General features: G+C 35.8%; 1 protein-coding gene across 3 annotated transcripts in view; it reads left to right on the forward strand.

Annotated features, from left to right (window-relative positions):
• Positions 1 to 25,163, forward strand: part of BTAF1 (B-TFIID TATA-box binding protein associated factor 1) — a 113,923-nt gene that overhangs the window by 76,239 nt on the left and 12,521 nt on the right. For all 3 annotated transcript variants that reach the window (XM_028513543.2, XM_036026992.1, XM_036026993.1), the window contains 11 exons: positions 1,629 to 2,055; positions 3,138 to 3,328; positions 5,048 to 5,201; positions 5,610 to 5,719; positions 7,000 to 7,201; positions 12,113 to 12,261; positions 20,997 to 21,149; positions 21,310 to 21,431; positions 21,767 to 21,934; positions 24,042 to 24,119; positions 24,276 to 24,405. In XM_028513543.2, coding sequence (XP_028369344.1) covers positions 1,629 to 2,055; positions 3,138 to 3,328; positions 5,048 to 5,201; positions 5,610 to 5,719; positions 7,000 to 7,201; positions 12,113 to 12,261; positions 20,997 to 21,149; positions 21,310 to 21,431; positions 21,767 to 21,934; positions 24,042 to 24,119; positions 24,276 to 24,405 — 1,884 coding nt within the window. The remainder of the gene's footprint in view (positions 1 to 1,628; positions 2,056 to 3,137; positions 3,329 to 5,047; positions 5,202 to 5,609; positions 5,720 to 6,999; positions 7,202 to 12,112; positions 12,262 to 20,996; positions 21,150 to 21,309; positions 21,432 to 21,766; positions 21,935 to 24,041; positions 24,120 to 24,275; positions 24,406 to 25,163) is intronic.

The following is a 25,163-nucleotide window of genomic DNA, read 5'->3' on the forward strand; positions in this document are numbered from 1 at the left end:
TTAGTTGAATTAATGAGTGTCAGTGAATTTGAGGTAATTGGAAAACTTTTCCTCAGTTGCCTAGACAGAAGCATAGTATATTTATGACAATGTTTTCAAACTTCTAGCAGTGAAACCCTGTTTCAAATAAATTTTATACAGGCCTTGAATAAATAAAACAGACAGTGGTATGTGGTCATGTTCCTTTGCAGTGAACAGATTGACAAGATCAAGCAGATATAGCTCAATTTTAAGTCTTTGGTATTTTATAATGATAAAAGAAGGTCTTATTTGTGTGACTATTTTGTTTTCATAATAAGAGGCCAGCATTATCAGGCTTGTCCATAATGGAATTAATCATTTCTAAATATGAAAAATTAGATTCTCCATTAAGAAAAAGTTAGGTTCTTTACAGGCTTTTCTGACCCATATTGAGCAGACTGGATCTATTTATGGAACCTCTTTATGATTACAGTTACCTATCAAACAAGAGACCATTTTTGTTACATAAGCCATTACCCAATCTTTACATGGTAATTAAAAAGCATACTCACAAAAAATGTTCATAAATATTCATAGCAATATTATTCATAGTGGCTAAAAGAGGGGAGGAGCTTAAAGGTTCATGAACTAGTGGATAGATAAATACAGTGTAGTATATCCATATATTGATATATTAGTTGGCAAAAAAGGGAATGAAGTACTCATATATGCTGCAACATTGGTGAATCGTGAAAGCATTATACTAAATAAAAGAAACTAGTCACTATAGATTACATGTTATGTTAGTCTAATCATATGAGATGTCCAGAATGGGCAAATCTATAAAGATAGAAAGTGTATAAATGGTTACATAAGGCTGGGAGGAAATGAGGAGTGATTGCTAATAGGTATGAGTTTTATATTGGTGATGATGAAAATGTTCTAAAATTGTGGCAATGGTTACACAGCTCTAAATATAATCAAAATCATTGAATCGTATAGTTTAAATGGATGTGAATTGTATGTGAATAATATTGTTTAAAACAGTCTTTTAAATGGGGTTTATGAAGTGGTCTGATGCCACAGTCTTACAGCTTTAGGCAGTTCTTGATAATTAAAGAGTTAATGATGATTGCACCATTTTCCTCCCTGCCCTCCTCGCACCCCATTATTTGGGCATTTTTACCAGAAGTGAAGCCAAAGAAATAATGAATAATCCAGTTAGCAACATTTAGCCAGTTATCAACAGCTACCCTAAAAGTTTTTGAGTTGAGAAGAATATTTTTTCCCTAAGAGGAAGTTTGTAAGTTTTGCTATTCCTTAATTAACAGTTAGTTTGTATTTGCTTACAGCTTTCTTACTTGACTAAAGTACTGTGGGGGTGTTGAGTGTGATTTTCTCTCAAACTTATTAGATATATTTAAGGGATAGATCATTTTTTTTCTCAAGAGACTGTGTCTTTCTTAAAGAATATAATGCTCATTTTAAGGCATTAAAATAAAGTGTAGTTGGGACTTTCAGAAATTTATTTAGTTTATGGAATACTAAAATAATACTAGATACTGAGAAACTTAAAATTGAAACAGAAAGCTTGCCGTGCCCTTAATGAGTTTATGAGCCCCTTTAGGGTTGATGTCATTAATGATTTTATTTTCTTTTTTTAATAGGTCACTACTGTTTTTAATGAAGTCACATCATCTTTTGAATTAAATCTTCAAGTGTCACAGCAGTTAGATAGTAAACGACAGCAGGTTCAAATGACAATTACAGAGACCAACCAGGAGTGGCAAGTGTTGCAGTTGAGAGTGCATACTTTTGCTGCATGTGCAGTTGTGAGCTTGCAGCAGCTTCCAGAGAAACTAAATCCTATCATTAAACCTTTAATGGAGACAATTAAAAAGGAAGAAAATACTCTAGTGCAAAACTATGCAGCTCAGTCCATAGCCAGACTACTCCAGCAGTGCACAACGAGGACACCCTGTCCCAACTCAAAAATTATTAAAAACCTTTGTAGCTCGCTTTGTGTGGACCCCTATCTAACTCCTTGTGTCACATGTCCAGTACCAACACAAAGTGGCCAGGAAAATTCCAAAGGTATATATCTAAACCTTCATTTGGGGTAGAAAAGGAATTAACCATTTAAATATGTTTTCATTTACTTACAGGCACAATTTAAGCACACATCCCATTTATATTAGAGCTTTTCTCGCTTTGAGAGAATTTGCACGTACTGCTAATCAAATCACATAGCCCTCTAAACTGAAATCAGCTATTCATAAAAGGCCTGATATATATATCAGATGACTGAAATCTGAGATAGGTGTTAACCCTTACCTTCCATTTCAAGATCATCATTATAGAGTTCACTGTGAACGGGGTAGAAAACTTAATAATATCAAATGTTAAATGAAAGTTCTTCCTATAAAACTGTGGTTTCTCTAATTGTTATATGTTTATGAAATAAGTGAATTCTCTTACCTTTAGCAAATAACCCTTAACCAACTTTTCTGTTTTCATCTGGAGAATTTATGTGAAAAATAAGAACTGCTCTCTCCAGACTGGTCTCAAAGGCCAATGTTTCTTCACACCCCTTAGTCCTGTATGATTTATTTATTGTACTCAAAAGATAATAGATTTACAACTTTGGCACACTATACGTGTTGAAAATAATTTTGAGTGTATTGGAAGAAGAACATGGTGGACATCTTGAATATCAACATTGTAAAAAAGGGATAAGGTGATTCTAGTCCCCACCCCAAACCTCAGTGTTATAAGAGACAGCAATATTGTCAGCATTTCTGAATTCATGATAACTATGGATATTTCTTATAGAGAACTTGCTTGCAGTATTTTTTTACTGTTTATACCTAGGAACAGTCATTTTTAAAAATATAGTTGAAGGCACAATTACTCTTGTATATGGTAGTTCTTACTACATGATCCTACAACTTTGATTGTATTAAGTATGAACTTATGCAGATATTAAAACATTTAACTGAATGTTCTAAATTACTGACAATTTTATTATCATTTCATTGTCTAAAGATGGCCTTGGCCTATAGAAATTGAGGCTTCAAAGACATAGATTTAAAATATGTTGTTTGTTTTTTTTGAGCAGGAAGCATTCGGTCATGTATATTATGGTTAGAAGTTTATTTAACTGTTTTCCTTATTAGGATCCAACTCTGAAAAAGATGGAATGCACCATACCGTCACCAAACACAGAGGTATAATCACACTCTACAGGCATCAGAAAGCTGCCTTTGCTATCACAAGTAGGCGAGGTCCTACCCCCAAAGCAGTGAAAGCTCAAATAGCAGATCTTCCTGCAGGAAGTAGTGGAAATATCCTTGTAGAACTCGATGAGGTAAATAGTTTTTTCTTTGAATACTCTGTTGCTGGTTTTTTGTGTGTGTGTTTTAATTTTATTTATTTATTTTTAGAGGGGAAGGGAAGGGAGAAAGAGAGGGCGAGAAACATTGATCAGTTGTCTCTCAAACATGCTCCAACCAGGGACTGAACCAACAACCCAGGCATGTGCCCTGACCAGGAATCAAACCAGGGACCTTTAGCCTTGTGGAATGCCGCCCAGTCAACTGAGCCTCACCAGTTGGGCTGAATACTCTGGTTTTTAAACAAATATCTTTTGGATTGAGAACTAAATTGTTAATTGTCATATCAGCTTTTAGAATTGTATTTTTATACTTTTTAAGTAAAAGAACTGGAATTAAAACATTTTGGAGTATTCCAACAATATGATCAAGAAAAACTTCAAACTTCCTTCAAATTTCTCATGCCTCAAATTTATATCAGCTTAACTTCAATTATCTCCCTAGGCAAGAAACCCTCTTGGTACATATGTCATTCATAAGTATAAACTAATTCACTTCTAGAGCATTGACTGGAGATGTTAAGTAACCATGAAAACTGATTTTTCTCAGTACTATCAGTGTCAGGAATTATTCTTAATACTCAGAGCATAAGTTTTTAAGTGTCAAAGAATTGTTGCCTATCTACCTTTTAGTCAACCTGGAATTTATTAAATGTGTGTTGTGAGGTAGGGACCTAAATTTATTCTCCCCTATGAATAGCCAGTTATCCCACTATTGAATCCTTTCCTCACTGATTTCATAATGATATCTCTGTTACATATCATGCTTTAGTATATGCAATATGAAGATCTATTTGGGCTTTCTATTTTGTTTAACCGATCTACTTATTCTACAGTAAATATTCTTTAGAGACTATAAAGTGGTTTTTAAAAATATTACAGTAACATTACCTACAATGAAATGAATGCTCTAGAGCTCTTTTGGTTGCAAGATAATAGGAACTTACCTGAGTTCAGCAGTAAACTGTCAATGCTAAAAGACATATATTTAATATATTTCTATAAAATATAGGCATATTTTAAGTTTTTTAAATAAAAACTTAGCTTATTGTCTGTTTCTTTTAAAATATTCTATGAATGAAGGCTTTTTCACTAATTATATTCTTCTATAATAACTTAAGTAAAAAATTTACTGTGGTTTTTATACTTATACCTGTATGATTTGCATAGTTCTTCCACTTGAAAATAATTTGTAAAATATGTATCTTTCTGGAGAAACAGTTTTTTGTATTTAATTATAGTACAATTATTGCTAGTTAGAGGTTATTAATCTTACCTAGATTAAACAGATGCTCTTATTCGCTCCCTTAAGCAAGTATTAATAAGGGCAAATCATTTTATCTCATAATTTTTTCTCTAGAGGATAAGTTTCTTTGGGGTAGGGAGGAAAAAAAAAATAAAACACGTCACTTAGGATTATCTCTAGAAACAGCACATACTCTTCTATTCCTTATTCCCAACCCAAAGCAGTATTTGATTTTGGACATAAAAACATCTAGTTTGGAGTTTATGCTACTGTAAATTTAATTATTGAGAAATATGTATAATTGTGATAAATATATTCAGTAATTGCTTAATTGGTTAGTGGTAAGTAACACTGTATTTTTAGATGGTTACTTTTATAGTCTCTTCATAAAATTTCAAATGTATTATACTTTTTTCTGAAATTCTTTTTTCAACAACATTTAATTTTAGGCCCAGAAACCTTACCTGGTACAACGGAGAGGAGCTGAATTTGCCTTGACAACTATAGTGAAGCATTTTGGTGGTGAAATGGCAGTGAAGTTGCCACATCTCTGGGATGCTATGGTTGGTCCATTGAGAAATACAATTGACATAAATAATTTTGGTATGTACATGTTTTTTTCAGTTGGGTCTTTAACAAATGTCAGTGTATATTTATTACATACACATTATGAAATAAAAAGTACTTATACCTGTTTATCTCAGACTTGCTGATAAGTTTTAAAATGGAAGGTTAGTAATAGCGTTTATTTTAATTTATTTTCATTTTGTCATTTTGATTTTTATTTTTTCTATTACTTATTTAGAAAGATACTTGAAGTGGATCATTGTGTTGAACTTTTTTAGTTGCTTTAAGTGTACCTTTGCACTTAAAGGCATAGCATTTTCACACTAAAAAAGCAAAATAGACTGTCCCATGGTAGTTGGGAAGGTGCTACATTTTTTTGTGGGCTCTGGATTTTGAAAACTTACTTGCAAAGTGATATGCACTTAAATCAGTATATTTTAATAGATGGAAAATCTCTCCTGGAAAAAGGAGATGGCCCTGCCCAAGACTTGGTGAATTCTCTGCAAGTGTTTGAAACAGCAGCAGCGTCAATGGATTCTGAGCTTCATCCCTTGGTAATTAACTAATGCAAAGTGTAGTTTTTTTCTGTTAAAACAAGTGGTTTTATATTAAAGTCATATGGCTTGAAAAATGCAATTTTGGCATCATTCCTAGCAATTCCATTTTATCTTGTAGGCTATATCTAGATTTCTTCCTTACTGACAGCACAATTTTTCTGGGATTTGAGGCAGAGTTGAGTGCCTAAGTGATAGAAAATCCATTCTCGGATTTTTGAATACAGGGCATTAGAGACAGGTCTCTGATGACACAGACACCAGTTATAAACAGGAAAGAAATCTGTGACCCTGTTCCTTCATACCATCTTAATAGTACAGATTTAAGAAAGGAAGGTCACAGATAATAAAACGTCTTTCTAAGATATGTGTAAAGGTAGAAGAAAGTTATCTGAACAAGATGAAACTAGTCAGTGGCAAAGCTAGAACACTAATTTGTGTTTTTTGACTATTAAAATATTTCTTACAAAAAAATTGGGACAGAAGGAGGAAGACTATAGAGAATTAATTATCTGGCTTCTCTATAGAAAATGTATCATTTTTTCCCACATAGCCGCAATAGGAAGCTCTCTGAAATTTATAGGGTTTTAAATCCAGTTCTCTGTAGCTACTATAAAAGGGAGAATCTACGGGAGGGTAGAGAAGAATAAACTTCTGTTAGACAGTAATAAACATGTTCTTTCTTTCACTTGTTAAATTTCGCTGATTTATCATTACTAAAGAAGGACAGAATCCATCCACAAAAAACCTGCATTCACCTGAATTGTAAGGCTAGTGTATTGTGCAGGTACCTGGCTCTCATCAACACTAATCCTGCAGCATACATTTAATAATGGGATATATCGTGCCATTATGGTTGTAACACTATGATAAGCCAGAAAGTCAGAGTGGAAAATACACCTATCAAAGTATCGTGCCTACAGCAAAATCAGGATCACTCAACTTAGTGAATAAAAAGTATATACTTAAATCTAAGCCACTGCTACCAGATTTGAAAGGAGCTGGTGATATGTGGTATAATTTTCTTAGCTTCAGTAGGAGAGTCTTGCCAAATACTTTTTGATGTGTTCCCTGTTAATTCTGGAAAGAATTGTATGTTCGCTAATACCTAAGAGAGGACATTGAGCAGGGAAGTTCTTCACCTTTTGAAAAGAGTTAATAATACCTTAGTTTGGATTAATTTTTTATTGAGAATGCTTTGACAGTAATGTTTTGAGGTATATTTTAAACAGTAGACTACCTAATGAGTATTCTGATTGTCCTAAACTTTCTGTTTTTAGTTGGTACAGCATTTGCCTCATCTTTATATGTGCCTTCAGTACCCCAGCACTGCAGTGAGACACATGGCTGCTCGTTGTGTGGGGGTCATGAGCAAAATAGCTACCATGGAAACAATGAATATTTTTTTGGAGAAGGTTCTTCCATGGCTGGGAGCAATTGATGACAATATCAAGCAAGAGGGTGCAATTGAAGCACTTGCCTGTATCCTTTTTTGTTTTGACAAACTATTCATAAATTATATTCATTTTATTTAAGGATGACTAAAATAAAATTGGTTTATTCAAATATGCACATAAATAATCTGCCTTGTTCCAAAAAGAAAACTATGTTTTATATTTTATTTTGAAATAATTTTTTATTATATTATAAATACATTGAAGAATATTTATATTTTATAATGGAAGATTTTACACAGAAAGTTTGAAGAATTGCTACTTAAGGAAATCTTTTTAATAGGCAAAAATAATTTTATATACTGTATGAACTATATCTAGTAATTGATTTGTTTCATTTATAGTTAATCTTTTATTAATATTAATCAGATACATCCTGGCTGGTGTGGCTAGTGGATTTAGTGACAGCCTGCAAACTGGAAAGCAGCCAGTTTGATTCCTGGTTGGAGCACATGCCTGGGTTGCACGCCAGGTCCCCAGTTGGGGGTGTGTGAGAGGCAGCTGGTTGATGTCCCTTTTGCCCAGTAATGTCTCTTTTCTTTTTCCCTTCCTTCCCCTCTCTCTAAAAAACAAACAAATAAGTAAAATTTTTAAAATATATTAATCAGATACTATATAGCTAGTCCTTATAAAAGGGGGCCCCCCAAAAAACAGAATTTCTTTATAAAAATTGTATATTCTTACATGTTTAAACTTTAGTCACCTTCAAAGTACTCTCCTTTTGATGCAATAAATCTATTGGGACATTTTTTTCGAATGCTCAGAATAGTTTTTGAACTCACTGATTTTGATGCCTTTTAGTGCTTCTTTTGTTTTTTGTTCACCTCTTCCACATTGGCAAAACATTCCCTTTGAGTACTTTTTTCATCTGAGGAAACAAAAAATGTTGCTTGGGGCAAGATTAGGTGAATAGGGAGGGTGAGGGAAAAAACAAGGAGGATGGGGTGTGGGATCATGCTGTTTTTGCTCAAAAACTACCATCACTCAGTGCAGTGCGGGCAGGTATGCTCATAAATCACCAATCATGAAATAGGCAGATTTGTTGAAAGAGTCTTCAAAAACAATTCACCAAAGCCGAATGCAGCCTCTCACAACACCAACTGGTACACTGATACAGATGGGTTCCTAGAACACTCACCTAGCAGGGGAAGCCTGTACAACAAGGGGCCTACCCTCCAGATAACAATTTAGTTATTTTTTTTTATTCCCTGTCATATTAAAAAACATTGTTTCTAGAGTTGGTTCATTAATTGTATGCAATACGACTACATGTACTAAATTACTAGTAATATATAGGCAAGCTATTTGCTAAAAGGGTCTGGCATCCACTTACAATCTTTAACACGAAATACCTGAAGCATATTTCTTTTTTTAAATATATTTATTGATTATGCTATTACAGTTGTCCCAACTTTTCCCCCTTTGTCCCTCTCCACCCAGCACCCCCCATTTCCTCAAGTAAACTTTATACCATTGTTCATGTCAGTGGGTCATGCAGATAAGTTCTTCAGCTACTCCCTTTCCCATAGTATACTTTACATCCCCATAACTATTCTGTAACTACCTATTTGTACTTCCCAATACCCCCACCCCTTCCCAGAACCCTTCGCCTCTGGCAACCATCAAAACATTGTTCTGTGTATCTATGCATCTGTTTCTGTTCTGCTTCTTTGTTTAGTTTATATTTAGATTTGATTGTTAATATCTATTTATTGCCAATATATTGTTGATAGTTTTGATCTTTTTCTTAAATAAGTCCCTTTAACATTTCATATAATAGTGGTTTTGGTAATGATGAATTCCTTTAGCTTTTTCTCTTCTGAGATGTTCTGTATCTGCCCTTCAATTCTAAATGATAGCTTTGTTGGGTAGAGTAATCTTGGTTGCAGGTCCTTGCTTTTCATAATTTTGAATATTTCTTGCCAATCCCTTCCAGCCTACAAAATTTATTTTGAGAAATCAGCTGACAGTATTATGGGAACTCTCTGTAGATAACTAACTGCTTTTCTCTTGCTGCTTTTAGATTTTTTTAAAATTTATTTATTTATTTTGAGAGAGGGGGCAGGGAGGGAGAAAAGGAGAAAAACATCAATGTGCAGTTTGCCTCTCACGTGCCGTCAACTGGAAATCAACCCACAATCTAGGCATGTGCCCTGACTGGGAATCGAACCCTTTGGTTCACAGGCTGGCACTTAATCCACTGAGTCGCACCAGCCAGGACAAGATTCTCTCTTTATCTTTAACCTGGTATTTTAATAATGATATATCTTGGTATGGGCTTTTTTGCATCCATGTTGTTTGGGACTCTCTTCTTCCCTCTATTCTTCCTGGACTTGTCTATTTCCTTCCCCAAATTAGGGAAGTTTTCTTTCAGTATTTTTTCAAATAGGTTTCCAACTGTTGCTCTTCTCCTTCTGGCACCCCTATGATGCAAATGTTGGAATGCTTGAAGTTGTCCCAGAGGCTCCTTATAGTATCCTAGTTTTTTTGGATTCTTTTTTCTTGCTGTTCTGATTGTTTTTTCTTCCTTATGTGCCAAATGATTGATTTGATTCTCTACTTCATCCACTCTACTGTTGTTTTCTTGTAAACTGTTCTTTATTTCAATTAGTATATCCTTCAGTTTTGACTGGATCTTTTTTATGCTGTTGAGGTCCTCAGTAAGTTCCTTGAGCATCCTTATAATCAGTGTTTTGAACTCTGCATCTGAGATATTATCTCCCTTTAGTTCTTTTTCTGGAGTTTTGATCTCTTCTTTCATTTGGTCCATGTTCCTTTGTTTCCTTATTTTGGAAGCCTTCCTGTTTTTCTGCGTATTAGGTAGAGCTGCTATGACGTCCTGTACGGTCAAGTGGCACAGCCTCCCCTATCACCCAAGCTGGGTACTCAAGGTGAGCCCTCTGTCTAGGCTGAGTATACCCTCCTCTTATAATTGAGCCTTGATTGCTGTTGACAGGTCAGTGGGAGGGATTTACTCAGGCTAGTCAGCTGCAAGAACTGGCTGTGACCACTGACCACCAGTTTCCCTCTGTGGGGGATCAGCTGTGCAGGACAGAACAAAGCAGGACTTATTTCAGCAGGGCTCTGGTGCCCACTTAGTCCACCCCTTGAGTGTGTTGCCTGTGGAGGTGATTGAGTGGTGGTGCTCTGTCGTGGTCTGTAGCTGTCTACTGGGTATACAGCTATGGGGCTTTTCTGGGAGGCATGGGCCAAGGTCAGCTACTGCCTGTATTCTGTCTAGGGTCACTTGGAATAAGCTGTAAAGCGATATGCAAATGGCTACTACTTGTGCTGGGCTTGGCAAAGCCCAAACATGGCCAGGCTGTGAACCAAGACCAGCTGCTTCTATTGCCAGGCCTGGGGCTACTTAGCAAGATGTACAGGGTCTGCTGAGACCAGCAGCTGCTTGTTTGAGAGGATCTAGGTTGATCTGAAGCATGAGCCAAGATATGTGTATGGAAAAGCCACTGTTGGCAGCTTGGATCAACCTGTAAGTGGGGTGCGGCAGGATCCCAGGGAATCACCAGGGGTAGGTCAAACAGTATGAGCCAGGTTGATGGATTCTCATATAGTGCCTGCTGCTCTGTGGCTCTGTAGGGGGAAGGCTCAGAAAAAGGACAGTGGCCTCTGCCAGCAGTTCTGTCTCCCAGCTCTTGCCTACATGCCAGACACTTCAGTTCTTCCCTGTATGCCTTTCAAGCTGTTGCCCCAGTGCTGGAGCTCAGAGGGAATGAGTCTAAGTCTGTGTGTGTGGCTTTAAGAGGAACTGCTTAGGAATCGAGCAGTCTTCCCACTGGTTTTTATAGCCAGAAGTTATGGGGACTTACCTTACTGGTTCTGGAACCCTAGGCTGGGGGGCCTACTGTGGGGCTGGGACCTCTAACTCCCAAGATAATCCTTCCAACTTTTTTCTATCACACGTGGGTGTGGGACGATCCATTCCACCACTCTGCCTCTCCACCCTTCCTAGCAGTCTGGATGGATGTGGTTTCTTCTTTAATTCCTTAATTGTAGGACTTCCATTCAGGCCAATTTTTGGTGGTTCTGAGTGATGGTTCTTCTATAGTTTAGTTGTAATTTTGATGTGGTTGTGTGAGAATGCAAGGGGTGTTTACCTGGCTGCCATCTTGGAGAATCTCCATGAAAGACATTTGTAAGAGCAAAAGAGATGGGTGGAAATCCGGTCAGGAAAAAATCAGGTTCTGAAATGCTGAAGATTATAGGAGAACTGAACTTACTTGGCCTGCTATGTCCAGTTTATGATTGTCATGATTTTGGTGTGAATTTTAGAATTAGAGTGTTGTGTTCCCTACTTGTAATTTAACTCACTTTATTTTGGTATTGGTAGTCTAGAAACTTATAGGAATATAAAAAATCTTATTAGTAAAGCTTTTTCCAGCTTGCCTCAGACGAAAACATAATTTTATATTCTTTCTTTAAAAAATATTTTATCATTTCTCAGCCTTTTGGCTAAGATAAAGTTTATGGCACCTTTTCTTAACAGTTTAAAAATATTTATTATTTTTAGAGAGAGGGGAAGGCAAGCAGAAAGGGAGAGGAACATCGATGTGTGAGAGATACATTGATCAGTTGCCTCTTGCATGCCCCCAACTGGGGACATGTCTCACAGTGCAGGCATGTGCCCTGACTGGAACTTGAACTCATGACCTTTCGGTTCGCAGGCCAGCACTGAATCCACTGAGCCACACCAGCAACAGCTTTATGTTCTTAATCATGGGAAAATTACATGATGTTTGCAAAGGAGCAGCAGTGTCCAAATGCTGTTATAAGTGAATCACAGATATTGAGGGACAGTCTAATTCCTCAAAACACAGATGAGAAAATGAGGAACTGTTGTAGAACATACAGTGTTGGTATATCAGTGTGTGAAAACATCTACCTCAGAACCACATGGAAATTTCCTTAATAACTTACTCAGGTGTAATGGAACAACTGGATGTTGGTATTGTTCCATATATTGTCCTTTTAGTTGTGCCTGTGTTGGGAAGAATGAGTGATCAGACAGACAGTGTAAGATTCATGGCTACACAGTGCTTTGCAACACTAATTAGACTCATGCCACTTGAGGTAAGTGGAAGATACTTGGCTTATGGACTTAATATTTTTTATAACTTCACAATAATTGTAATTCTTTTTAAAGAATGTCAACTTTTCAAAAATGTTGAATATGTTTGTTATAAGCATTAAGAAATTTATACTTTAATGGGTAATTTTTTAAAAACAAGGTTTTAAGTAAAACTATAGTTCCTAAATGAATAATTCATTGATACTATTCTAGAAATAGAATTGTTTCTAAGTATCCATGTAACATCCATGTAAAAATTCTGTGCTGACATTTACATGAAAGGTAAATTTGAGAGATGGTAATTGAAAATGTAAAGCAATTGAAGTCTCTGTGGAAGTATGGAGAAAGCAGACTAGAAGGGCTGAAGTTGGAGAATTTTGGAGTATATTCATGAAGCAAAAATAACATATGTGGCCAATACAGGATATAGTGGCTTAAAGCAAGGGAAGATCCAGAACCCTGCCACCAAGCCTCTGAAAATATTTTGGTGGGATTTTTGTAGTTCAGGAAATAAGTAGGTATGCAGTTCATGTTATACTATATGAGGTCTGTCCAGTAAAAGTCCAACCATTGTTAACATAACAAGAGTGGTTTGTGCTCTGTTGGTGTAATCTGGACACCAAGGACGGTGATCTGGATGGAATGTGCATGTGTGAACAATGACAACTTTACTGTACTTCTCAGTAGGGACGGTAGATGCTGTTGAGTGAGCATATATACGATGTGACCATAGCATTCAAAATGACTGAGTGAGTAGAGCAATGAATCTCTATCATATTTTGCATTAAGCTTGAACATTCCTCCATGGAAACTATTTGGATGATTCAGAAGGCTGCAGCTATGGGCAACTGGTGATTGGCAGCTTCATCACAATGCGCCCACTCATGCATCACATCTTGTGCAGAGTTTTTGGTGAAACATAAAATCACCCAAATGACTCAGCCCCCATACGGCCCAGATTTGATGCCCTGTGACTTCAGGCTTTTGCCCAAACTAAAATGACCTTTGAAAGGGAAGAGATTTCAGGCCGTCAGTGAGATTCAGGAAAATACAACAGGGCTGCTGGTGGTGACTGGAAGAACTGTGTGAGGTCCCAACATGCCTACTTGGAAGGGGACTGAGGCATCACTTTCCTATGTACAATGTTTCTTGTATAATCTCTTTTTCATATTACATGGCTGGATACTTTCTGGATAGGCCTTGTATATTAAAACATCTCAGAACCATTTGGAAAATTTTTAAATAACTTACTCAGGTGTAATGGAACAACTGGATGTCAGTGTTGTTCCATATATTGCCTGTGTATCAGTACTTTCTTTGTATGGTTGAATAGTACTCCATTGTATAGACATACACCTTTTATTTATCCATTCAGCAGTTGATAGACATTTGGATTGTTACTAGCTTTTGGCTATTTATTATAAGTAACACTATGCCCATGTATTTATAAGTCTTTATGTAGATGTATGCTTTCATTTCTTTTGAGCAGATAGTTATCTAGGAACGGAATTACTGGGTCATATTATGTTAAAATTTTTAAGAAACTGCCAAATCATTTTCCAAAGTAACTGTACCATTTTACATTCCTACCAGCAATGTGTGAGCATAAGTTAGATAGCCTCTTTTTTAAAAAGTTGGGCTGTATCTGGAAGATGAAAATTCCCATACCTATGACCCAGCGAATCCATCATAGTTACTGTATTTTGCCATGTATAATGTGTGCTGTTTTGCCCAAATTTTTGAGGGAAAATAGGATGTGTATTATACATGGGCATAATGATTACATGCCATGGTGTAATAATCCCATGTATAATGCGTACAAAAACGTGCACGTGCATTATACACGAGAGCACATTATATGTGGCAAAATACAATATATACCCTAGAGAAATTCATACACATGTAGCAAAGCACATCTTCAAGAATATATATTACAGCATTAGTAGTCTAAAACCACTCAAATGTTCATTACTGGTAGAGCAGATATGTTAACTGGATTATTATACTACAATAAGAATGAACAAAATACAGACAAATACAACAATATCAATGAAATCTTTCATAGGATTCCAGTTTTTGTGAAGTTCAAAAACAGACAAAAATTCATGGGATAGATACTTAGGTGATTAAGGTATAAGGAAAAGTAAGAAAGAAATTACAATGAAAGCCAATAAAGCGGTTACCTCTTAAGTAAAGCAGAGTGAATTATCACTGAGAAGGCACATATGGGATCTTTCAGGATGATGGCAGGGCTATTTTTCTTGATCAGATAATGGTTATAAATGTGTTTGTTTTATAATTTATTAAACTGTACATTTGTTTATATATTTCTCTACAAGGATATTTTATTTCACAATAAAAATATTAACCAGCTTGACCAAAAAAAAAATGCTAGACTATTGTCTCCAAGGACCCAAGTGACATACCCAGAATGGTTTTCATCCTCTGCTTCCTAGGTCTTATATCATTTGACTCTTGGTCCTTGCATTATTTTATCTGTAAACTAAATGGGTTATATTTAGTTACCTTGTCCATTTTTAGCTTTGGAATCAATGAGTGATGGGAAACCGTCATGTGTTCTTTGAGCAAAGGAGATGATAAAAGCAGTGTTTTTGGAACACTAGTCTAACAGCTAATTAGTCTTAGAAAAATCAATGTAATAGCTGTTGGGATTGGATTAGAATGGAAGTACCGTCAGTATCTGGAAGTGAGAACCCAGATACACTATAAGGTGACAATGGGTATAAACTATTTTTTTAAAAAATAGTGCTTAGTAACATGGGCAAAGAAAAGAGATGTTGACTTTAGAGATAGAGAAAAGTAACATTCCCTTTGAAAATTATAAAAATGTGAGGCATATTTTGCTTCCAGCCATGATAGAAAAACAGGCACCAGATTTATCCTCCTACTTGAACCAGAAAATCAGACAAAGTGAATGAAAATGGTTTTCAATGTTGAACAGCAGGCAGCACAGAATAGTGATTTTGAGAGAAGGGAAACAAATGAACTGCCTAGCTTACTGCCTAGCATGTTTCCAGGCCATCAAACAGGAAGGTGAGACCTAAACAGAACCTAGTGGTCTTGCTAAGTTCAAGAGTCAGAGCATAGGGAGGACAAAAGTCAAGGAGAACAAGATGGCAATAATTTGCAATGTAAAGTACCCAACAGGAAGTAGTAGCTGCAGAGAGGAAGCTCCGGAAGTCCCCACAAGGGCTGAGCATTTATCGAAGCATATGTATGAGAATATATGTTTGAGATTGGGAAAAATATAGAAAGGACTAGGTGGAACAATTTCCAGAGCTTGCATGGGGCAAGAATGCTTTGTGCGCTCACCAAACTGAGCCAAAAGACTTACCATATAGAGCATCAAGTACAGTCCTTAGAAGTATATTGCCTGAGTAGTGGGGCCAAATTAGCCCTAGACAAAAGCCTGATTTGGACTCACCTTAACATAGTATATAAACAAGACTTAAAATGATCAAATTGATTTCAACTAACTGAACTACATTCCAGGAAAAAGAAAAACCAAAAATATTTAAACAAACAAAAAAACCCATCATCCAACAGTATAAAACTTAAGGTGTTTAACATCCATGAAAAAATTACTAGGTATGTAAATATTTCCAATGACCAGTAGAAAAGTCAGTCAATAGAAACAGACTCTGAAACAGCCCATATAATAGAATTAATAGACATGGACATTAAAATACATCTCATATGTTCAAGAAGGTAGCATGAGTGTAACGAGGAGCAAAATAGAAGATGTGAGAACAACCTAAACTGAACTTCTTTAGATAAAAAATATAATCACAAATACTTAATGTGCCACATAACATTTTTGGTTTATAACAGACTGCATATTTTATGGTGGTCCCATAAGATTATAACGGGGCTGAATTTCCTGAAAGAAGCAGAAGTGTATGTGGTTCAAGAGGATTTTTTTTTTCTCTGGTGGGAGCAATATCTGTGGGTCTTGGTAGTAGATTCCCTCTCACTCACAGTGAACTGTTCTGAGTGCGCAGTTTACAGCCAATTCAGTGAACCACTTATTTCACTTATTTGCCTGAACAGGCAGCGCAGAGGAGCCTGTTCCCCCAGCACTGTATATTCATTGAGAGGGCACTTCAGCCCTTTCAGATCTGGCTTGATGGTCTTTTTTTTTTAAGTATATTTTTATATTGATTGTGGTATTACATTGTCCCAGTTTTTTTCTCTTTATCTCAGGACCACCCTGCACCACCACCCCCAACACCCTTCAGCATTCCCCTACCGCTTTAGTTCATGTCCATGGGTTGTACATATAAGTTCTTTGGCTTCTGTGTTTCCTATACTATTCTCAACCTCACCATGTCTATTTTGTACCTACCAATTATGCTGCTTATTCCCTGTACCTTCTTCCCCCCATTCTCTCCCTCTCCCCCCCAAATAACCCTCCATGTGATCTCCATTTCTCTGATTCTGTTTCTGTTCTAGTTGTTTGCTTAGTTTTTGTTTTTTATATTCAGTTGTTGATAGTTACAAGTTTATTATCATTTTATTGTTCACAGTTTTTGACCTTCTATTTCTTAGATAAGTCCCTTTAACATTTCATATAATAAGGGCTTGGTGATGATGAACTCCTTTAACTTGACCTTATCTGAGAAGCACTTTATCTGCCCTTCCATTCTAAATGATACCTTTGCTGGAGAGAGTAATCTTAGATGGAGGTCCTTGCCTTTCATGACTTGGAATACTTCTTTCCAGCCTCTTCTTACCTGCAAGTTTTGAGAAATCATCTGATAGTCTTATAAGCACTCCTTTATAGGTAACTCTCTCCTTTCCTCTTGCTGCTTTTAAGAGTCTTTATCTTTAATATTGAGTAACTTAAATATGATGTGCCTTGGGGTGTTCTCCCTTGGGTCCAATTTTTTTGAGACACTCTGGGCTTCTTGGACTACTGGAAGTCTATTTCCTTCGCCAGATTGAGGAAGTTTTGCTTCATTGTTTGTTCAGATAAGTTTTCAATTTCTTGCTCTTGTTCTCCTGGCACTCCTATGATTTGGATGTTAGAACATCTAAAGTTGTCCCAGAGGTTCCTGTGTCTTGATGGTCTTCAGCGTACATTGCTGTAAATTCTTGTTCTTAAGATCCTGTACAAGGGAACAGGTCCATAGGAACTACTTCAATGAATATTAAGTGCCACTGACACTTTAATAAAAGTTTTTTGTGATAGTGTAGAGCCAACCTGTCCCTGTACTTTGGAAGTATTTTCAGGTTACAATGATGTAAAGTATAAATAAATTCTATTTCTTTCATCAGTGCCATGTCAGAGAGAATCCATTATGCCAGATAGGGTCCATGGACCCAAAAAGAAACTTCTAAAGTCAAAATACTGACTCCTCAGTTCTATACCCTCTCCATGTGAAACACCATCTTTTTAAATGAATACTGCAGAATTCCTTAATCTGACCACTGCTCCAATGTGCAATAGCCAAAACCTCATTGACATTACAATCCTCTCTGTTTCTTTACCTCCCTAGCTTAGCTGATTTCTTATTCCTCCTAATCCTTTCACTCCCTCCTAACAGGCACTATTACAGTGATCTAGCTTTACCCCGCCATTTTCCCCTTGTTTCCAGTCAATCCAGCTCAAATCTCTATTAATGGAGCGGCACTGACAGTGTCAATGTTTTATTCTGACCCTGTCAGAAGGAAGCAGGGGTGGGGGGAAGTTTGTGTGACCATGTTCATAAAGTCTATAGCAATGTACAGTAATGCCCCAAGCCTTCATGTGTACTCAGCACTCTTTCACTGATTCATCCTGAGCAACTTCCAATCCTGCAGGCTCCATTCATGGTGTTAGTGCCCTATACAGGTGCACCATTTTTTATCTTTTACACCATATTTTTACTGTGCCCTCTGTTTAGATACACAAATCCCATTGTGTTACAATTGCCTACATTAAAATGTAGGCAGAGCCTATAGGCTATAGCAATAGGTTTTAGCCCTATTAGGCTCTACCATATAGCTTACATGTGTGGTAGGCTATACCAGCTAGGTTTGTGTAAGGGCACTTGATGTTTGTACAGCAACAAAATTGTGTAAGGATGCATTGCTTATAGTGTATCCCTGTTGTTAAAAGATGCACGGCTATAAAAACACACTGGATGGGATTAACAGGAGGCTGGATAATGTGTAAGAAAAGATTTGTGACTTTGAAGACATAGCAATAGAAACAAAAATACCATGCAGGTTCACTCCTGTTCACTTCATCTTGATTTCCTCTGTTTCATCTTCATAGGAAAATCATGTACTTTTCTGAAATGTAAACATACCACCAGGGATTCGGGAATATCAACTAGTAATTCTGACAGAAATCCTAATTACCTGCACTGTTAGTAACTCTTGCTGATTTTATAGGAATTGGAGTGAGGAAGATATTCACAGGAAGGATTCCTGTTACAGAAGAACAATATTTGATTCTTGGGCTTAGGTTTTCATTGCTAAGAAAAGGATCTCGTTATATGGCCCTACATTTGGTTGTTGTTTTAAAAATTCCATGGGGATAAATGTTTGAAGATTTTGTTATTTCTTTGTAAAGTAGTGTGCAGAAAGGCCTTGTTGTGATTAATACTGTTATGGTATTAGATGTGCTAAAATGTTAGTTCCTATCTTATTAAAATTAATTCTGACACCTTTTAAAAATAAAACATGCAGTCATTTTTAAAACTCAGTATACATACCTCACTCCACCAGTACTATTTCTGGTGTTATACAGGAGTTCATTTTAGTTGAATTTAATTGAAATTCTGTCCCCAGAGCTTTACAGTTCTTAGAGACAGCATAGGGCAATAGTTCTCAAACTTTCTGGTCTGAGGACCTCTTTACACTCTTTAAAATTTTTTTTTTTTAATCCTCACTTGGTATGTTTTTATTTTATTGATTTTAGAGAGGAAGGAAGAGGGAGTGGGGGGGTGGAGAGAAACATCGATTGGTTGCCTCCTGTATGTGCCCTCACCAGGGATTGAACCTGCAACCTAGGTATGTGCCCTGGTTGGGAATCAAACCCGTAACCTTTTTGGTGTATGGGACAATGCTCCAACCATGTGAGCCACCTGACCAGGACTACAGTCTTAAAAACTGAAGATCTCAAAGAGCTTTTGTTTATCATATATTCTATAATAGAAATTAAAACTGATAAATGTGGATTTATTGATTTATTTAAAAAATCATTAGATGTTACCATACTTATTTTTAATGAAAAGTATTTTCTAAAACAAAAATAAGTTAGTAGAAAAATCACATTGTTTGACATTTTACAAATCTCTTTTATTCCTGAACTAGTGTAGATAGCTGGATTCTTGTATTTCCTTGGGCATTTAGTCTGTTGCAATATGTTCCTTGCATTGAGGTATACAAGGAAAGTTAGCCTCATAGAGATAGGTAGTTGGAAAAATGTGCAGTATTTTGGCCACCTTTTCAAATAATTGTGGATATTCTTTTATCTGATAGCATATCAAAACTCAAAAAGAAAGCTTGTTAAATTTATTTACAGTGCAGAATCTAAATACTATCAATGAATGTGTAATTTTTCTCACTTTAAAATTAATTGGTTAATATTACACTTTCGAGTAGATTTTTTACCCATACATATTTTTTAGCATTGTATATCAGTCATTTGGAAAGTATTGATTCACTGTATTTTGTAAAATTTTTAAAGGTTGGTATATTTCACCATACTGGAGCAAAAAATCAAATTAATATCTGCAGCAGAAAATTCCTTTTAAGTATTGGGAAGCTGTCAAGTTCACAGTGCTTAGTTTTTCCTGACAGCTTGAATTTTGTCATTTGGCAACAAGTTATGTCAGTTATTTTCCTTGAATTGACAAATTTATCTTTGAGAAAATGTCAGCCAAATACCCAACTCAGAATAACAATAGTTTATCAGTCAAGTAAAATACTGTTCTATGAAAAATGGCTAGGTCAGCTCGTAATTTAAGCAAACTCACAAGTGCTTTTTCCTCAACATATGAAACAGAAGTGTTTTATATGTTCTTCATATCTTATTGCATAGAATGTTTACAAGATGTGCATTCAGGGTTGAGGTTTAATGAAATTATTTTTACTACTACAAGGACATTCCTAAATGAAACCAGCTTTTTTAAAAATGCTGGTGTGTGACTATGAGAATACAGTGACTAGTGGCATATTTGGTGCCTTTGCCTTGATTCTTTCTGATGCTCAAGGAGTTTTGCCCGTTAGTACTTTTGTATCATCAGTGCAAATGTAAACACAGTGAAAAAAGTAAAGTGTCTTTTATTATGAAATAGTTTTGACCTCAGTGACCCTTTGAAAAGGTCTTGGGGATCCTGAGGGGTCTGCAGCCCACATTTTGAGAACCAATATCCTGGGACATTGTAACACTAAAATGAAGAACCTCCAGAAATAGTATTTCACTAAAAATAAGCTATGCAACTTTATTTGCCTGTTTATCAAGTAATGCATGGTGTGGGAAAAATTAAGCTATACATGTGTTTTTTAAAATACTTCAAATGTGTTTGTTTAGTAGTCTCATTGTAGCATTTTGATACCTGCCAAATTCAGTAAACTCTACCTTCCAGTCTTTAAAATACTATTTTTGAATTACGTTTTTCTCTGCAGTTATATTTTGATAAGACTTTAAATTATTGCTTAATGTAATGATGAAAAAATTATTTATGAGTAAACAGTTTTAATACACTGTAAAATATCATTTTAGGCAGGCATTCCAGACCCTCCAAATATGTCAGAAGAATTAATCCAATTGAAAGCCAAGGAGCGACACTTTTTGGAGCAATTGTTAGATGGGAAGAAATTAGAAAATTACAAAATTCCAGTACCAATCAATGCTGAACTGAGAAAATATCAGCAGGTAAAAGTTATACTTACCTTATAAATATAAATAGTGACTATTTCTTTCAAATGTACCTAAAAGAGTGTTTAAATTTTTAGTAAAATCTTGTAGTTATTGTCTTATACCCATTTATTTCTCTTATGCCTATAAAAATAATTTTTCTCTTTCAACATTGCAGGATGGTGTGAACTGGTTAGCATTTCTTAATAAGTATAAACTTCATGGAATTCTATGTGATGACATGGGTTTAGGAAAAACTTTACAGTCCATCTGCATTTTAGCGGGAGATCATTGTCACAGGTAATTTTAAATGTTATTTTAAAAGAAGGCTTTCAGCCCTGGCTGGTGTGGCTCAGTGGATTGAGCACTGTCTGTATATCAAAAGGTCACCAGTTCAATTCCCAGTCAGGGCACATGCCTGGATTGCTGGCCAGGCCTCCATTTGGGGGCATTTGAGAGGCAACCAGTCAATGTATCTCTGGCATATTGATGTTTCTTTCCCTCACTTTCTCCCTCTCTTCCCTTATTTCTAAAGGTAAATAAATAAAATCTTAAAATATAAAAATAAAAGAAGGCTTCCAGATGCTGAGAAATGTAAACAAGCTGGTTAATATATTATTTTGTTTGTTTTAAAGGGCACAGGAATATGCAAGATCAAAATTGGCAGAATGTATGCCACTTCCTTCCTTGGTGGTTTGTCCACCAACATTAACAGGTCACTGGGTGGATGAAGTAGGTAAATTTTGCTCCAGAGAATATCTCAATCCATTGCACTATACTGGACCTCCTACTGAAAGAATAAGGTAAGAAGTGTATAACCAAAAAATCTTAATCTTTGTTTTAAATAGTTTGGAAGAATAAAATTTATTGAGGGTGAATTTAGTTAGCTTTTTTGTTGTCAAACATAGAACCTTATTTAAGAAAGGTGAGTGTACATATATTTTAAAGATAATATATGAGTCTCACTCATGAAATTTAAGGACTTTACCCAAAACATTAATTCAAAAGAATATATACATCCCTATTTTCATTGTTACTTCCAATAGCCAAGATATGGAAACAACCCAAGTGCCCATCAATAGACAGTAGATAAAGTGGAATATTAGCCATAAAAAAGAATGAAATCTTGTCATTTGTGACATCATGAATGAACCTAGGTAGTGTTATGCTGAGTGAAATAAGACAGCCAGGGTAAGACAAATACCATATGATTTCACTTACATGTGGAATATAAAGAAAATAAACAAAATTGAAACAGATTCATAGATACAGAGAACTGACTGGTTGCCAGAAGGGAGGGAGTTGGGGGACAAAGTGAAAAAGCAAAGGGATGTCACAGGGATGTAAAGTACAGAATATGAATGTAATTAATAATATTATAATATGTATGGTGCCAGATGGGTACTGGGAATATTAGGGGGGGAACACTTTGTATATATTGTCTAACCACTATGCTGTACACCTATAACTAATAAAAAATAATATGGAATGTAAACTGTGATTGGAAAATAAAATTTTTAAAGTTCTTTTTTAAAAAATTCAAGGACTTAGCCATTGTTAAAAACCAATCAGGCTTTGTAAGTATTGGAGCCAGGAAACTTCAGGAACCAAAGCCATTCCCTATGCCTGTCTCAGGAGCCTGTGACCATAGCATCTCCGAGGTTTCATGATCTTCTCCCCCCCCCGCCAACCCCTTCAGTAAGAGTTCCCTCTCAAAAGTGCTTTTGGTCCTCAGTGACTGCCTTAGCTGCCCTGATATGGTAGCAAGACTAGAGTTCTAATAGCTTTACCCTCTCTTTTCACTAGTACATCTCTTATATTCCTAAATACAAATTTGGAAGAGGGAATCTTTTTTATTTCATCATTTAAAGCTTGGATTAGTCATAGATTGCTGATTCATCCATAGATTTGCTGCTTTCTGTATTAATAATAGCTAACATATATTGAGCACTTAGTTGCTAAACATTATTCTAAGCAGTTGTGTATTGTGTATTATAAGGTGTAGGTACAATTATTGTTCCCATTTTGAAGATGCATAGTCTAGGACACGGAGCCTAGGTCCAAGGTCACTCAGCTTATTAAATGAGCAAGGTGAGATTTGAACACAGGCAGCTCAACAGCTTGCACTCTTAAAGAATTTACTGTAGTGTATGTTAGTTAGAATGCATTTATTTACATGTGACAGAAACTCAACTCAGACTAGCTTAAATAAGTGGAAAATTCATTAATGCACTAAATTGAGAATTTCAGGGGTAAATTGTTGTTTAAGGCACATCTAGATTACTCTCATTTGCTCTCCCTCCTCATATATAACTTGTAGTATTTGGTCTGTGCAGGACTTCAGGCTACAGTTGGTAGATAAGGTGATCATGGGCAGTCTTAGGCCCACATTCTTCTAGCCTAGAAACTACAGTAAACAGAGATCTTTCCTCTCTAGTCATGAACATATTGGTACTGGAGATGACTGACTGGCCTTGTCTGGGTCGTTCCCACAAACCAGCTCTTTGTAGTCAGGTAGTAAAATATTGCAAATGGCTCGACCTGATTCAAACACTTCATCTCTGGTAAATATAGGCCCATGATTTGGATAGCTCCCCTCAACCCCCACACAACATGGAGATTAGTGAGGGAACAGTGCCTCCAGGAAGGAGGCATTGGCAAACAAAGTTAAAATGTTCACCACATTTTGAGTCAGGTATCCATCTCTTTTCTAATCAGACTAAGTTAGAGCAATCAGGCCCATTTATAAGAAGAATGTCCTTTAGGTAGTAGGGTTATACATGTAAATAGAAGGGAATGTTAGTAGTCAGGTTGAAAGCACCTCATGTGATGGTAGTTGTAGTTTCCCTTTTGAAATTGTATTACTTTGCAACTTGTCTGTTTCCTAACCTTATTTATTTTTAAATACAGGTTACAGCATCAAGTAAAAAGACATAATCTGATAGTGGCTTCATATGATGTTGTGAGAAATGACATAGATTTCTTTAGGTAAGAGTTAAATTTTCTTTTTTTCTTTTTTTCTTTTTTTTTAGAAAAAAACTTAGGATCAAATTTGGAAAAACTATTTTCCTGCCTCAAAGACTTTTCATATAGTTTCTGACATACAGTAAAAGATGCTAAAATTTTTTATTTATTCTCCCTTAGAAATATTAAGTTTAACTACTGTATTCTTGATGAAGGCCATGTCATCAAAAATGGAAAAACAAAATTGTCAAAAGCAGTAAAACAACTGACTGCTAATTACAGGATTATTCTTTCTGGAACACCAATACAGGTAATTACTCACTTTTTTTTTTTTTTTTTAAATATTTGCTATATGGAAAGAAGGCTTGGCATTGGCAGCAAATTAAATAAGAGAGGTCTTTTTAGTTTGATAGGAATGATTTCCAGTAATTATCTTGCTTTTCTAATGGTCCATTTGGTGTAAGTAGCAGTATCTGAGCAAACTAGGTTTTTAAAGTCATATTTAAAATACAGTTTTAGGCTATGAAAGTAGAAGTCTTGTGTCCAAGGTCTGGGAAACATCAGTCAGACTCTATTCCAAACTGGCCATTCTCGTTTTGTAGTAATTCACTGCAATCTGATTTAACACTGAAAAGCTAGTGCTGATTCAGAGGTGAATCTTCATATAGTAAGAAGTACGAATACCTAGGTTAGGAAGCAGTTGAAGAGAGGAGATTGTCGAAGTTCATATTGAAAAAGGAAGGAGATGGTTGAATATATAAAAGTGTTATCTTCCAGAGGAATTGGGAAGATAAACACCAAGTGACCTCTAAGAGTCTCTCTGACTCTGAAATAATTAGTAATTTTTTTGTTTATGTATTTGTTACTTTTCTTTAAAATTATTTTTGGTGATGGACTGATTATTGTAAGTGTTAGGCTTTTGTCCATTAAGTGAACACTACGGATTTTAATAACCACAAGAGATCACTTAATCACAAGAAGTTAGGACAAGACAGGTACCTTTAAAAGGAGAAAAAAAAGACTCAACCTTGAATTATCAAGATTTATTTTGTTTCAATTTAAAATTAC

The sequence above is a fragment of the Phyllostomus discolor genome, chromosome 5 (genome assembly GCF_004126475.2).
Source record: "Phyllostomus discolor isolate MPI-MPIP mPhyDis1 chromosome 5, mPhyDis1.pri.v3, whole genome shotgun sequence".
Classification (NCBI taxonomy): domain Eukaryota; kingdom Metazoa; phylum Chordata; class Mammalia; order Chiroptera; family Phyllostomidae; genus Phyllostomus; species Phyllostomus discolor.